Here is a 15,682-nt window from a genome sequence, read left to right as displayed (position 1 = left end):
TAAAAAAAAAAAAAGCAAACACCCACAGGTACATTTTCATGGAATAATAGTGATATTTATAGATTTTCAATAAATTTATAACTAAAATTTTTAGCATAAACTTGAATCATTTATTGTCTACTTGTCTATTCCAGTTATTATCAACTGATACAAAATGTACAAGCTACTTATGTATATAATGGGAAACTAGCTTTTTTTCATTCCGTTTAATGATTCAAGTCCATACCTGATTAAATAAATTGGACTGAAGACAGGTACTGAATAATTGCAGGCATGAGATTTTAAGGTCGGGTGGGTATCATGACCCACTCTTCGAACTCTTTCAACAGTATCGGGTTTCAGCTTTACCGTGAAACTCTAAGGTGTTAGTATTTTGCTCTTGATTGACAGCGATACTGTTTTGATTACATACATTTAACATATGTAGATTTTCATTTATACGGATACGATATGCGTAAGAAGAGTTGTCACGACTAGGTAGGTAATATATATACATTTATTTATTGATACAGATTGTTTTTTTCCGTTCATTCATTATCATCGATTTCTTTATCTTGAACAGCTTGAAATATGAATTGTTATAGAAGATTAGACACACTACGTTGTCGTTGTATGTATGTATGTATGTATGTATGTATGTATGTATGTATGTATGTATTTTATAGGTAGATAGATAGATAGGTAGGTAGGTAGGTAGGCAGATAGGTAAGCAGGCAGATAGGTAGGGAATTTTGAAAAAACAGTATTATGGATACTCAAATCATTTTTATTTTTTTCATTTTCTGTGTTTTACTTAGTATGTCCGGATGCGGGAGGTCGTGGCTTCGATCCCCGGACGAGTCATACCAAAGTCTTACAAAAATGGTACTAACAGCTACCTCGCTTGGCGCTCAGCTTGAACGGGTTAGTGTTAGGACTGGTCGGCCTGGTGTCAGGATAATGTGAATGGGTGGGACATAATGCTACATGTCTGCGGCATGATACCCCAGTGCTAGACATCACTATAAACTGCCACACTGCGGGCATCGAAGCGACATGACTGAATTCCAAATAACACACACACACACACACACACACACACACACACACACATTAATTTGCCTGCAGTGAACGAATATATCTCTACGAACATGATTGAAGGGACTATTGAGAAATTACTCGAAGCAAATAAGCGATTAGGATAGATTGTTTATATCATTAGATATAATTGCTAACATTAAGTAAATATCGTATTGTGGTTCTGCTGTGACCATCTATCGACTTTACCGTTTGCTTTCTGGGCCTAGGGTGGCGGAGTGGTCTAAGACCTGGGATGGCGGAGTGGTCGAAGGCGCTCGCCTTTATAGACCACTCACACATCTCTCCTCAGTTCTCCTCAGGTATGTGAGAAAGCTTGCCAGTAGCTTCCCGTGGGTTAGTTGGTCTTCCTGAGGTTTTGCTACACCAAATATACTGACCGCCACATACCTTGTGCTAGACAAAGGCATTAAACACCGCCAAATTAGCCCAAACCTACACTTTACTTCCACTTCGTATCGAACCAAGGTTGATTATGTTCATTAGAGATGCATAACCAGGTTTGGTTGTACAAAGCCCGCTTTTATGGCCAACTTGGTGTCATTTGCCTTTCCTACTGCAAACTCGTAAAAAGAAATATCTAAGACCTCACTCTCGTATCGTTGATTCTACTGTAATAGTGCCGGTAAACGTCTCTAATTTATGTGCTATACGTTTAAGAATCGTTAATGTAACAAAATAAATCCCGTGTAATACATTACTTCTGTGTTTTTTATTGTGAAAATAATAAAATTATTTATACAGAATGAATATAGAGTGGACATATCCTATCCCTCGCTTTTGTAGGCTCGTTCGGAAAGTACCGTATGGTTACTTATATGTTTCGACCATTATGCTAGTACCGTACGGTCAGTTACCCTCCAGTTTTATACTATGTATGCTCCACTTTTCATTCACGGTAACATAAACAATATAGAATAAGGATGTGTACCAATTCTATCTTAAATACATTGATAGACTGGAAAATTATTTCAGGAAACTTGTGTACGTGGTGGGGGTGGGTTTTCATCATAAGAAACATGCTGCTGTTAATACGTTCTGAGTATGCTAAACGATTTTCATTGCAACGAGACAGACTATATCCCTAATAAGATATCAAATAGTCTATCAATCAATCTTAGATGATCATGAGAGAGAGAGAGAGAGAGAGAGAGAGAGAGAGATTAAGTGTACGGTGATAGTTGTTGCATAGTAGATACTGAAACCAACAATGGTTACAATCCTAATTCCAAAGATTTATAGTTCGGAAACCCATATTGCCGTCGTCGTTGTTGTTGCTTGTTATTTTTATTTATTTATTTATTTTTATTGTTTCGGTCACAAGGTTGTAATAATCTTAGGATGTTCATGTACTTTACACTCTTTTGGCAACTTATCATCAGCAACATCATCGTCATCAGTTTAAAATTGCTAAGAGACTATGATGATTTCAACATTTTATTTTCAACAAAAAAAAAGGACAAGGGAGGTGTAATATGCACATTAATAATTATTTTCTTGTCTTTTTTAGTTTAGGGAAGTGTTAAAGTATGTTTCTATTGGTATATGTCTAAAAACAAAACATGGTCAATCCTTCGAATATATTTTTGTCACACATTAGTTAGTATAATATACCAAATCAAATAGAGATTCATTTGAATGGCATTCAACCATTGAATATCCCTTGGATTAGACAAGTAAACAATGCAGTCTATTAATGTATGTTTTGACTGGTTGCTCTGTTCACAAAGAACAAACAAACCACGTTGGCCGGTTTCAATACATGATCACAATTGCGTTAGTGTTGACTCATGTTACATATATTTATATTCTATACAATCGCCTCTCTCTCGCTTTCTCTCTCTCTCTCTCTCTCTCTCTCTCTCTCTCACACACACACACACAAGTAAGCACCACACGTTTTATATCCGCACGTTTGCTAATATATTTTAAATTGCCACGCTCGTTCCTCTGTCCATTTGTCCGTTTACATTGAAACCTCAACTCCATCTACATCGTTTCAGGGAGAGAGATCATATATGAGAACGAGGCTTTTAGTTGGTTTGTTTTTAACAGCACCTTTTACATATTATTGGCTACATCATCTTGAGGAAACGAGAGCTAAGTGCTTTTCCAGAGGACATATTAAGGCAGCCGATATTTCCCCATCTTCATAAAACTTTACTTGACTCCAACTTTTAATAGAAAATAAATGTTACGCCAAATATTTATACTAATTAAACTGCAGCATTTGTCCTTTTCGAGTAAGATGTATACGTTTGGCGTAACATTTATTTTTCGAAAAAATGTCGAGACAAGGATTATGGCGGAAAAGCCTCTGTAAACATCGAACCTGCAATCCTTCCAGCTGAGCCACCTCATCGGTTCGTGGATGCTCTGCGGAAAGATGGAGTATGGAGCGAAGGGTCACATTTTCCATAGAAAAAATATGAACTATTCTTTATAACTCCATCTACACCACATTGTGATAGAGGTCATATTATGCATGGCGTTTCACAAGGACGAATAGATGACGACGATATTTATCTGTAGTGGCCTCCATTTTTAGTTAAGAGGCTGCATTACTTACAGTGTGTGTGTGTGTGTGTGTGTGTGTGTGTGTGTGTGTGTGATCAGTTTTACAGCAATTTTTAACGATTTAACTTAAGCAGACTCGACCATTCAGATCTTGGTTATTTGTGCTCTTTTTGAGGTTCAAGAAAATCGACTGCAGATATTGAACCAATCACCACATGTGCTCCCTAAAATTCCTAGAATGAATCAGAGATCGCAGAGGTGCAAAAATTAGTATCTCATCAGTCAGGCTGTATGTAGTAAAATTTGCCACCAAACCTTTCAGGCTATAGTAAAATTTACCACCAAGCCAGTCAGGCTGTTTTGACAAAATTCCATCAAAGCATCCAGACTGAGGTAAAAATGAATAATTTTGAATCTTTCATTCATACTTGTATACTTTCAGTAGGTGATTCTCGTGTTGTATATTATAAAGGCAAGTTCCGGAGTAAGGAATCGAATTCGAGATAAATTCGTCTATCTCAAGCATTTGACTTTCGAATTAGATTTCTAGCATGTACAACGAATGTTTAATTGGGCTAGATAGAAAATAATGCAAATAACAAGGAGTTAATTTGATTTCACCCACAGGCCGCAATGTAACGTAATTAGAAATAATTTTGTGATAGCACATGCTGTTAATGCTATTTTGTTGGTTTTCTTTGTGTGCTTGCTTATATTTTGTAATCAGGGAGATTTCTCGTCATCTTATGTCACTCTTTATGTCATCAAGTTATGCCCTCTTTTAGCTTTTAATAATAATTTGACCCTCGTTGTATTTTGTATTACCCTCGTTGTATCTTGTGTATAAACGTTGTATTTTGTATTACCCCGCTTGTATCTTGTGTATATACGTTATATCTTGTGTTATACCAGCGTATGTTGTATTAAAGTCACCACAGTACTGGCACTTGTTGGTTTGTTGAAATATCGTGATCGTTATATCTGCTTCTTGAAACCCGTCCCTTACTGATCTAAAGTTCTTTTTTTTTCTCAAAGAATATTTGTTGGATAGTTAATAGATTAAGTTGCTTCCTCATCTCGCCACTGAAGCACGTACGTAGCGGAAGCAAACTAAAGATATTAAAGACTGCGCTGTTGTTCTTTTTTTAATATAAGACACAAGGGAACTAATCACATTAGCTTACAAGATAGACTTTTGTTTAATGCCTCTTGATTCATACCTTTCTACGAGCACGGTATGCAAGATATACTCAGGCAGTATGGATATTTACATAAAATGTTCGTTGTTATCTTACCGTATTATGAAGCAAAATGTAGCGGAACCTTTTTTCTGTTTGTGTATTTTACCGGCATAAAGACAGATGGAGGGTACACGTGTCATACAATTAGCTACAGGTACAGTATATCAAATCAATCAACACAGCAATATTGTTATTTACCAGGACCATTTTACTTTATTGTGCCATTATTTATTATGCTTAAATGATATTACATTATTACTGTGAGTTCGCGAGGCTAATTGTCTTCGTTGTTTTAAAAGTGTGAAATAATATCACTATGTGCAACTGGTCTATCCAAGTTTCATTTTGATTTTTCCTTTTCTCGTATCCCTCTATATAGATGGTATTTTACAAAAGTATGAGTGGTCTAGTGATTTCGTGTTCTAATATCCATAGAGAACATCACACACACACACACACACACACACAAACACACACACGCACACACGCACTTATTGTTCCAGAAATCCCCAAAATGTGTGCCACTCTATCCATGAGTACAATTTAAATGGCTGTTATAAATACAAAAAGGAAATTATATAAAATGAAAATATGCCAAGCAATTGTTATTGTGATAACCATGTATGTCCAATCTATTTACTCCACACAACGCTTGTATAATCAGGATCATTAAAGTGTTCATATAAATTATATTCTAATAACGTTAATTGCTTGAACCGATCATTCACAAAATTGATGGCTTGATCCTGTTTGTCGCTTAATTGTTCTAACTCAACTGGCATCGGTAATCCAGCTGCCCAGGACAGTCTTTTATATTGTAAAAATATTTTAAAAAATTTAAAGTATGCTCTTATGAAGCAGATATCCATCTATATAAAACAGCGCTATCGCGATCGCTTTGCGCCTCGTAGGTACTGGATTCGAGTCCCCAGTCAATTAACAACAAGAGTTTGTTGTGGCATATGAACGTCGGGGAGGGACAGCGGTTGACTCCAGCTTCTTCGGTTTCCATCGCACCATAAGCCAGTCAATTAGTCCTCACTAATACGATATATAAGTATCTGGAACTTTTTATGCATCTGAATTAGCCCATCTGATTTTTAAGTAGTTTAAACACCTCTGCATTTTCTGATGCACTCTGCTAGAAAAGCCTCATGTGGTTCAAAAGCTTCGTTTTGCACGTCTTCAGCTGTTATCCAGCTAAAATTGGCAAGCCATTATCACAGGCCGGAAACTAGGGCAGCTTGTGTACTCGATAAGTTAAGTAGTGCAGTGATTTGCAGGGAGCATACAAAGCGGTCGGATACAGGTCGGCCATTTCCGTCAGGTCGATAATTAACCTCAGATGTAATTGTAAGAATCCACATATGGACATTTGTTATTCGCCTCCGGCAGAATGCGCTATGTATGTTGCGACAGAATAGGCCATCAATGTTTCAAGCGTGAATTGTTTTCTTCCGCCAATATGCTGTGCCAGATAAACAGAAGTAACTCAAAATTTACTTTTCAGTGGCGACGAATTACCTCATGGGTTTTTTCTCGATTTCACGGGAAAGTCCAAGGATGTTCCGACTGCATGATAAGCCGTTACATAAAAGAAACCTGAAGGGATCTTTTATAAATTTTTCCCAAAAATGTAAATTTCAGCTTCTTCCATTTATACGATTAAAGAATACAGTAATTTCCAAATATTATGGACAGCAAATAGAGATGCCTTCAAGTTAAATATTTCTTAAACCTTGACAAATTCAGTACAGTTTTTATTTATACCATTGACTCGGGATTGCAGGGTGGGGTGGAGGATGGGATCCAGACGTTAATCTGTCATGGGGGAATGAGAGCTTTCTGTTTGTCATGAATTCACCCCTCGTAACTCCGATTCTGTTCAATATTTTGATATTTTCAGAACACAGTTTAATTTGGACTCTAGGAACTAGAAAACATGGGATGTGGACACTCCAAAAGTGACGACGCCGTAAGTCGGGTCCCCAGCGCCGTAAGTCGGGTCCCCAGCGCCGTAAAACGGGTCCCCAGCGCTCATGTCAGGAAAGAACTTATAAAACGACGAAATAGCACCAAGAGCACAAGTAGCAGCAGTAGTAGCAGCAGTGATGACAGCAAACACGTCAGTAAAAAAGGAAAAAAGAAAAAGGGGAAAAAAGATAATATCGTGAGTCCGGTTATAAAGGCAAATGAAGACAACATCTTAAACAATGAGAAGCAGAAACCATTAACTCCTACACCAAAATCTGCAAGCAGCAGAGGCAGCATAACCAGGAAGAGCAGCAGCAGTGGATTCTCAGGTAGTAGTAATCTCCTTTTGTGGGCATTAAATGAACTTCCACTTCCAAAAAATTATATAAATATATATATATATATATATATATATATATATATATATATATATATATATATATATATATATATATATATATATATATATACACACATTGTTATTTACATCTCAGTCTTTTGAAAAGTATTTATTGCATTTATCTTAATCCCTGACACACGTGATCCCTTGCTGGATCCAGTGCACTTGAAAGGATTGTCATTCGCCATATGATTGATTTGTATTCTTTATATATATATATATATATATATATATATATATATATATATATATATATATATATATATATATATATATATATATATATATATATATGTGTGTGTGTGTGTGTGTGTGTGTGTGTGTGTGTGTGTGTGTGTATATATGTCACCAATCTGATGGAGGTAGCGATTAGCGACTCAAGTTAATAAAGCACAAAATCTGAAGTTAATTTAGGTGAACAATGTAGACGAAGTTTTCTCAATGGTAAATAATAAAAATAGAAATATCTCAGAAACAAAACCTTTGCATATTATTGAAAACTTGGAGGGTATGAACTCAAATAACCCACGCCTCCTTATAAATAAAAAAAAAAACATAAAATGAAGTTGTAGGAACGCATATATAATTGATGGGGTTTGATGGTTCGACTCTGGCGAAGTACACTACATTTATCGCAACAGTAAAGGTCGACAAAATTACATTATGTTTTTTCACACTCAGCTTCTCTGTTCAATTTACTGTGCTGTGATGGATAAAATACCTTGTTTTTACGTCATACGTTTTTGTATAAGTATCTGAAAGACAATCCAAAAAAAGAAGCACGCTCCTACTTAAAGTGGTGCTCAACTTTTTTTTTTTTTTGTATAGGGTTAGATTTCCTTAAGAATTTCCTCATTGGTTATACTGATTATTTAATAAAGACCTTGTATTTCTTAAGCATTGCTAAAATAATTTTTAATTCCCTTTATTTGGTATGTGATTGATGGGTGTAACATGGGTTATGAATATACAATACAGCTTGGCCTTACTTCAGATGTGTATCTTTAACACAACATTTTATATATGTGATAATTTTTTCAGTGCACATTCAGAAACTTGTATTGTTTCGTCTGGAAAAATATAGTGCCCTTTTTTTAAACTATTTTTAAAGATAGTGTTCTTTAGACTAATTCAGGCCGATGTTTCTAGTACATGGGATCGTTCATTTTGGTCGGATGTTTGCTTAGATTAGGTATTGTTTCCATAAGTACAATATCCAAAGACATTTCAGTGACAGTACATAAACATAGAGGTATGCCAACATTCTCTCCACTGTTTATGATGCAAATGCAAACATCTTCACTTTACACCTGTCACTCTCTCGGAAGTTCATAATATCTGTGGAGCTCACGAATATAATATAGACCCAAATTACCAGGATCCCCCCCCCCCACACACACACACCCCATATAATAAAGGTTGCTCTCATGCGTCCTCTAACAGTTATTACCCCTATCTCGAACTTATATGACACATTGTTCAAGCTAGTCATGTGGTTTAATTTTAGTGTCTGGACCGACGAACGTCAGATGGCGTTGAAGGACAATTTGTCACATAACTTAAAAAAGAGCAATATTGTTTTATACTAAAGAAACTGATCAACAATGATTTAACGACAAAATGTAATAAAACATGACGTTAAGGAGAATAAAAATTCAGTTGAGAAGACAGAATGTTTACTTTCGGGAAATATAACTCGTGTAGAATGTCACTTGTTTTGAATTTCGTTAGGGTTCTATTGTCGAAGAATAAAAAAAATTCGGATAGAACTAACGCTCTCTCTCTCTCTCTCTCTCTCTCTCTCTCATATTCATACTTGATACAATGATAACGCTTGAGCAGGTAGGTGAAGACACTTCGCTCTCGACCTAGTAGAGTTTTACTGTTTTGTTTTACTCAGCATTTCTGATAAGAAGAAAATAAACAATGGTGAAATCAATTTTTGGTGGATAAAGTTATCTTCAGTATCCTGTTGCAAATATTTCTGTGCAAATTGAGTCACCTGACAGTATTGATGAAAAATGATGTATGCTTTCCTTAAATGCTATGATTATTTATATTATTTGTTCGGGGTATGTATGGCATTTTATAGCGAACTAATTCAAACGGTCTAAAAAAGTTGACATTATCACTAGACAGCAGCTCATTCATATATATATATATATATATATATATATATATATATATATATATATATATATATATATATATATATATATATATATATATGATTGTGATTAAATTTGAATCAAAATGAAGTTATGGTGTGTGTTTGCTACAGTTATCTGAAAATGATCTGAAATATAGCTTTGCTATCGTACCCAGCAATCTGATTTCATCAGTCAGACCAAATATTATCAGTCTAGACTTAATCTTGACGACATGGGAGAAATATGATGCTCAGTTATCTTCCATGTATGTTATGTACTTCAGAAATTGTCAAACTGTTCTGTTCAGTACGTTAAAAAGAACCGCGATGACATTTAATATTTATAATTATGATATGCTCATTTTTCTCTCCATTTACTTTAAATATCAGAATCTTGTATTGTTTTTAGATACAATACGGCGTCATACTCTACGACACGCGTGTCTAAAAATAGTATCGTGTATTAGATACCACTTTGTAAACAACAATGTACACTCATGTAGTAAATGCTTTAACGCATATCTATCAGAGACGTACCATTTTGCAAGGAAGTAAAAACACTAAATTCGAGAAAAAATGGAATTGAATGTTTTGGTAGGAAACTAAGAGCATCGGAGCCAATAAACCAAGACGACGAAAAAGTATTTTTTCCGCTGACTAAATGGACTGTCAAACAATAGCTGCTTTGCAATTTTATTCAAATCCGAATGACATGACCCATGGCATTTGTTCCAATATTTGAACTGTACTGTAATTTCGACTACATTTCCAACTGTAGTCACATTCTCCTAACGGCATTCAAAACGAAATGAATGTGATATTCCATAGCGTATTTTTGATAATTTAAATTTAAAAAATTAATATGTTTCGCACATTATGATTCCAAACAATGACATAGCATAAAAACAGAGGTGCGGTTGATTCAATTCCAGCCCACTGCTCAAATCACATGTACTTCTTACGTATTAACTCAGCTATAAGCAAAACTGAGTTGGATCAACATGAAAACACTGGGCCTGATTTAGCCATAACTAAAGCTATGGGCCTCACATTCTGTGAGGGCCTATACAAATTTCGGAATTTTATTTAATTTGTTACATTTTTATTATAATTTATATTTAAGAAATAATTTAACCCGTGATTGTTTGGCATATGTTCACTGTTATTATCTATGTAATATATTTTACATAAATTACATAATTTACATTGTAATAATTATCACAAAAAATTGCCATGTTCAGTTGTTTCACAGCCTTATTCTCTGTTAACACTTACCAAACAGGTCCTCTACAGCTTTCCCATAACTTAGAGCCTCACCATGTCTAAATCGACCCTGGGAAAACAAAATCCACCAATTCCAGACGAACTGGAAAAGTTGTTTCAATGCGCATTGATTCACAGTATGACCCTAAATTGAAAATTTAGGTAGAACAAAACAATATTTTTTTAATAACTAATATCGAGCGTGCGACGAAGTTCAAAGGTCGTTGGGTGGTGATATATGTGCAATAAAATTGTTACTGTGTGTTGATGAATCTACGATTGTGTATTAATTAAATTACTTTTGTTCATTATCAAATCAATTTCTTTCTTGTAGTGTATTAATTTTATTATTAAGCCTTTGGTAGAAAAACAAAATGGACATATCATAAAAAGGTTACGATATTTGTATGGGAAAATATGAACTCGTTTCTTTTCAGACTAATACTGCACTCTCAAGGTCATGCAGTTTTACTCAGAAATACTCGTTCGTATTTTGCCATACAAACAACGCAGTAACATGTAAAGCTATATTTCTAATGACTCATACTAGCATATGTATGAGAGATGAGTTAATGACTCATACTAGCAAATGTATGACAAATGAGAAATTGTATGACTTTCAGAACACGAGAAAGACGCTTCCTCCATCGATCAATACGAGGTCGAGAGAAAAGCAGACGATGAGGATGGAGAAAAAAGACCTGCAACCTTTTCAATCGGCGGGAATGACGAGGAGGACATAAACGCCACACAGAAAGACACGGGACCAACGGATGAGAATGTAACAGACATCAAAGAAGACGTTGGTGAAGAAAATCAAATGGGTAATGATGTTGAAATGTCTCAGCCTGGAATCAATGCTGACGACGAAGAAGACGAAGAAGACGACGAAGACAACGTAGATGGCAAAAGTGGCAATAACGAAAATGATAACGATACGCAACAGATCAAAGAACAACACGTTGAAGACGAAGACCTTGGTATTTATGAAGATAATGGCAATAATGATGATATAGATGATGAAATTGACAAAACTCAGGAATCCGTAAGAGAGGATGATTTCGATGACACCGAACAACAAATGAATGGCTATGGCGAAGATGTACCAGATTCATTTCGAGTGCATAATGATAACGACACCGAGCATAACAAAAACATAGAGCCATCGCATGATGCTGTGAAACATGAGTCAAACGAGGATTACGATAGAAGTGACGAAGGTGACAAAATTCTAACGCCGGCACCCAGAAGTGAAAACGAGAGTGAAGCGGAGGAAGACAATCTAGATGTACCTGATACCTTCCTAATGCAGTTAAATATCGGTCCACTTGAAGTGGAAATAAAGTCATCATAAACTGAAATTAAAAAAGACACTCCCCCATCCCAGTTTATAATTATCAACCAAGTTGACAGGACGTTTCTATCTTTCGGTATTATTCTTTTCAAATCGTAGTATATTTAATTAATCAACATTGCAAACATTCTTGAAATTTTTTATTTACAGCTTAGCTGGAAATATTTGTTGGTAAATTTTCTTCCTTAGATTAAACCAAAAGCTCAAAAACCGAAAGAAAAACACAGTCATTGAAAGGAGTTTACATGTCCAGCAGCAATGTATTCATATTGCAGTAAACTGTAAGGTTACAAATACACCTGTCATTTAGCCACAAAAATAAACACGTGTCGCATAAAACACTTCCAAGACAATACAATGTTTTAAATTCGAGGAAGAAACCAGTTGAAGCTTCGCCAGCTGCCAATGTATTAACTGTGATAGAAAAATTGCATTAATCTATATTTCAAACAACTTGGAAGGAGCCATGGCTACTCAGCGGTTAGCGTGCCGGACTCATGACCGAAAGGGCGGAGGTTAAAATTCTACCATCTGATGAGCACTGGTTGGATACATAGAATTTGCCTACAGTAAAAAAAACATAATCAATTAAAATCAACCAAACTGAAACAGGAGGCGTAAATATAGATATACCATGGGTTTGTTAAATAAAAATACACCTTAGGTTTATTACAATAGCTTGAATATCGTTTAATATAAACCAGTTTGATTAGTTTAACTACTTGCACGTGAACTCAGTGCTTGCTTTGAGATAACTCTTGATGGAAACACACAAGACTTTATCTTCGTAAACTACAGCTTTATTCCCTATAAATCTAGAATAAATATTACAGTTGTCACAGAATGGTCGCATTAATGATCGTTTCGTCTTATAAATCGTTCGATACTTTGTGGCGTAACACTTTGCAAAGTTATATCAACCTTAGTTGGTAATAATAAATCCTTAAGATCACGTGAATAATATAATCTCAAACTGATTTTAATTTGACATGAAAGTTATAAAACTCATTGAATGATGTGTAATTCATAGCATGCAGTTAGTGACATCAAATATTATATATAAAATTCGCATAAAGTGAAAACTTGTGCAGATTAAAAAAAAAAAACAACAAAAAAAACAAAACACCACTCTAACCACCACGCCATATTAAATGAAGACTTGTATAAGATTTCAAGCACTAACCATCACGTCATGTCGAATTTAGACTTGTGTAAAATTTAAAGCCTTAACCACAGCGTCATATCAAATGAAGACTTGTTTAAGATTTAAAGTTCTATGAACTATGACATATCAAATGAAGACTTGTTTAAGAGTTAAAAAATAATCAACACGTTAGTTTGGTGTTTCATTACTAGCTGGGTGTTTGGGCAGTGGAGAGATTGATATACTGAGGAACTATAAATAGTTTTTATAAGATGATTTTGAAATGGCGACCAGCATATCTGGCGAGGAAGAACATAGGCAAACCCCAAGTAAGAACCACCGACCAACTCGAATTCACTGACAAGGTTTCTCACATACCCGTGTTGGCCGAGTCCGAGACTCGAACACAAGTCGTGAGAGGTGAAATATCAGGATCTGTAAAACGAGCGCGTTCGATCACTTGGCTACCTGGATCCCCTCACACACACACACACACACACACACACACACACACACACACACACATACATACATACATACATACATACAGGCATACAGGCATACACACAAACATATATACATGCGTGCATGCATGCATACATGCATGCATACATACATACATACATACATACATACATACACATCAATCAATAATCCATAATCTATTAGGTTTGCAAGATACACTTTGTTACCGTGTCCCAAATTTCTCTAAATGATATTGCTAGTGAACGTTTACACGATGTCGAACACAATTTTGGGAACAGATGTGTGTAAATGGAAGTGGACGTTAACTCTGCTGAGTATACTTTTTCATTGCTTCTCTTTTGTGTAATCGTATTAACATATGATATGCAAGATCTTGATGTTCTCTTCCTGGAAAATGTTGCCCTCCAAAAAATTTACACTTTCCACACTTTAAACATCATTATAATCCATGGCACATGTCTATCATATCATTATTGTTCACAGTTAATATGTATTAAATAATCTATTTCAAAAGATTTTAATTATATAACTTTCTTTCGTATTTCTCTTTCGCAATACACTAAAATATGTGTAACCTGTTGGATTGGTTAGACAGTCTGTGTTTAGGTTCTTGTGATGTTTCTCCGGTGTTTCAGGGGTTTCAGGCAAATATTTCACAATAATCTGGTAGCTCTGAGCGGCGAAACTAAAGTCAACGTAATTTTGATAACGGATCGAATTGCCTTGTCTCTCGAGTAAATACCCAACCATCACACATAATTCGTAAAACTCTTCCTTGCCCGGGCTGGGCCTACACCAAACAGAAGCTTCATTTAATCTGATTCATAGCAACTGCACTTCGTAAACACACACACACACACACAGAACCTTGGAATGTTTATTCTGGATCTACCATGACTCCTGCCTTATCCAGGCAAGTACAACTCCGTATGAGAAATCTGTGAAAATAACAACAAAATATGCTAGAGCTACAGTGATTCCTGCCTTATCCGAGCAATTTTAACGTCCTTATGGTAACCAATGACAATAACCACAGAACATCCTAGAGCTACAGTGATCCCATATACATGCAAGTACAACTCCGTAAAAGAAAGGTGGACACTGTCACCGAAGGATAATATTCATGGTTAGTTAGTGTTAGCCCTATTCTGGCATCTTTCTAATATTTTATATCAAGCCACTCATTGCTTAGCGCCTGTCTTTTTCATTTGTGGACAATTTCCAGTCCCGTCCAAACGTGTTTTCACTGACTGGGACTTGAGAGATGACCGCCACCTCCACTCTTCTTCCCACCGTCTGAAATACAAAGGCTATTATACATTTTTACTCTGTCCCATCCAAGGCTTTTTATGTATTGGGTTTATCCTAAAAATCCTGAAAAGGATTTTGAAAATAGAATTTTATTTTGGGGTTAGACTTTGGTTTAATTTTTGGTAATGTACATTGCTGGGTTCAAACCCCCTATTTTTCTCTTTTTTTAGATATAAATGTGTAGGCAAAGTTTCACAAGGTCTACATTCCTTATTTACAGATGGTCATAGCTACCTGTCTATTGTGTGTACAAGTTTTGTCTACCTAATCATTTGTTTCACATATGTCAGTCAGGCATTCATATTTTTTATATATATATTATTGTGTTAACTAAATATCTGTCTCAGCATAGGTCATGAAATAAACTCGAGGAACTCGGGTCAAAGATGTAATGTTGACGAGTGATTATTATTTGTTTGGTTTTTTTGTTGTTGTTTGGGGGTTCTGTGTTAAACAGTAATACTTGTTATTAGATATGCGTTTATTACGTTATTTAGATATAAGCAGCGAAAGTTTAAAAAATTAAAAATTCCGTGATGAGGTTTTGTCGTGTATTTCATCCTCTTCTCTCTCTCTCTCTCTCTCTCTCTCTCTCTCTCTCTCCTGATTGACTTAACTTCGAATCATTGCTGACAATCAATAAAAGATGGACTGGGTTTTAAAACTTAATTTGAAATTATATCTGATAAATATCATTAAATATGCAGTAAAGCCACATAGTTAATTTTTGTTTGCCCCTTTTTTTTTATCTCCACCCCGATCCATT

The 15,682-nt window shown here is 35.4% G+C and overlaps 1 protein-coding gene across 5 annotated transcripts in view; it reads left to right on the top strand.

Annotated features, from left to right (window-relative positions):
• The window catches only part of LOC149799651 (uncharacterized), a 53,862-nt gene extending 40,770 nt beyond the window's left edge, over positions 1 to 13,092 (top strand). For 2 of the 5 annotated variants that reach the window (XM_089959010.1, XM_089959008.1), the window contains exons 2-3: positions 6,742 to 7,138; positions 11,245 to 13,092. In XM_089959010.1, coding sequence (XP_089815136.1) covers positions 6,778 to 7,138; positions 11,245 to 11,975 — 1,092 coding nt within the window. In that variant the 5' untranslated portion in view covers positions 6,742 to 6,777 and the 3' untranslated portion in view covers positions 11,976 to 13,092. Of the gene's footprint in view, positions 1 to 286; positions 478 to 3,883; positions 3,988 to 6,101; positions 6,189 to 6,741; positions 7,139 to 11,244 lie in introns of those variants that run through there. The other 3 variants (XM_089959006.1, XM_089959009.1, XM_089959007.1) reach the window with 3 other exon arrangements.
• The last annotated feature ends 2,590 nt before the right edge of the window (positions 13,093 to 15,682 follow it).

This window comes from Sinohyriopsis cumingii, chromosome 5, assembly GCF_028554795.1.
Source record: "Sinohyriopsis cumingii isolate HCF-2022 chromosome 5, ASM2855479v2, whole genome shotgun sequence".
Classification (NCBI taxonomy): domain Eukaryota; kingdom Metazoa; phylum Mollusca; class Bivalvia; order Unionida; family Unionidae; genus Sinohyriopsis; species Sinohyriopsis cumingii.
Note: the sequence above shows the minus strand (reverse complement) of the source record. Positions and strands in the feature narration are given on the sequence as shown.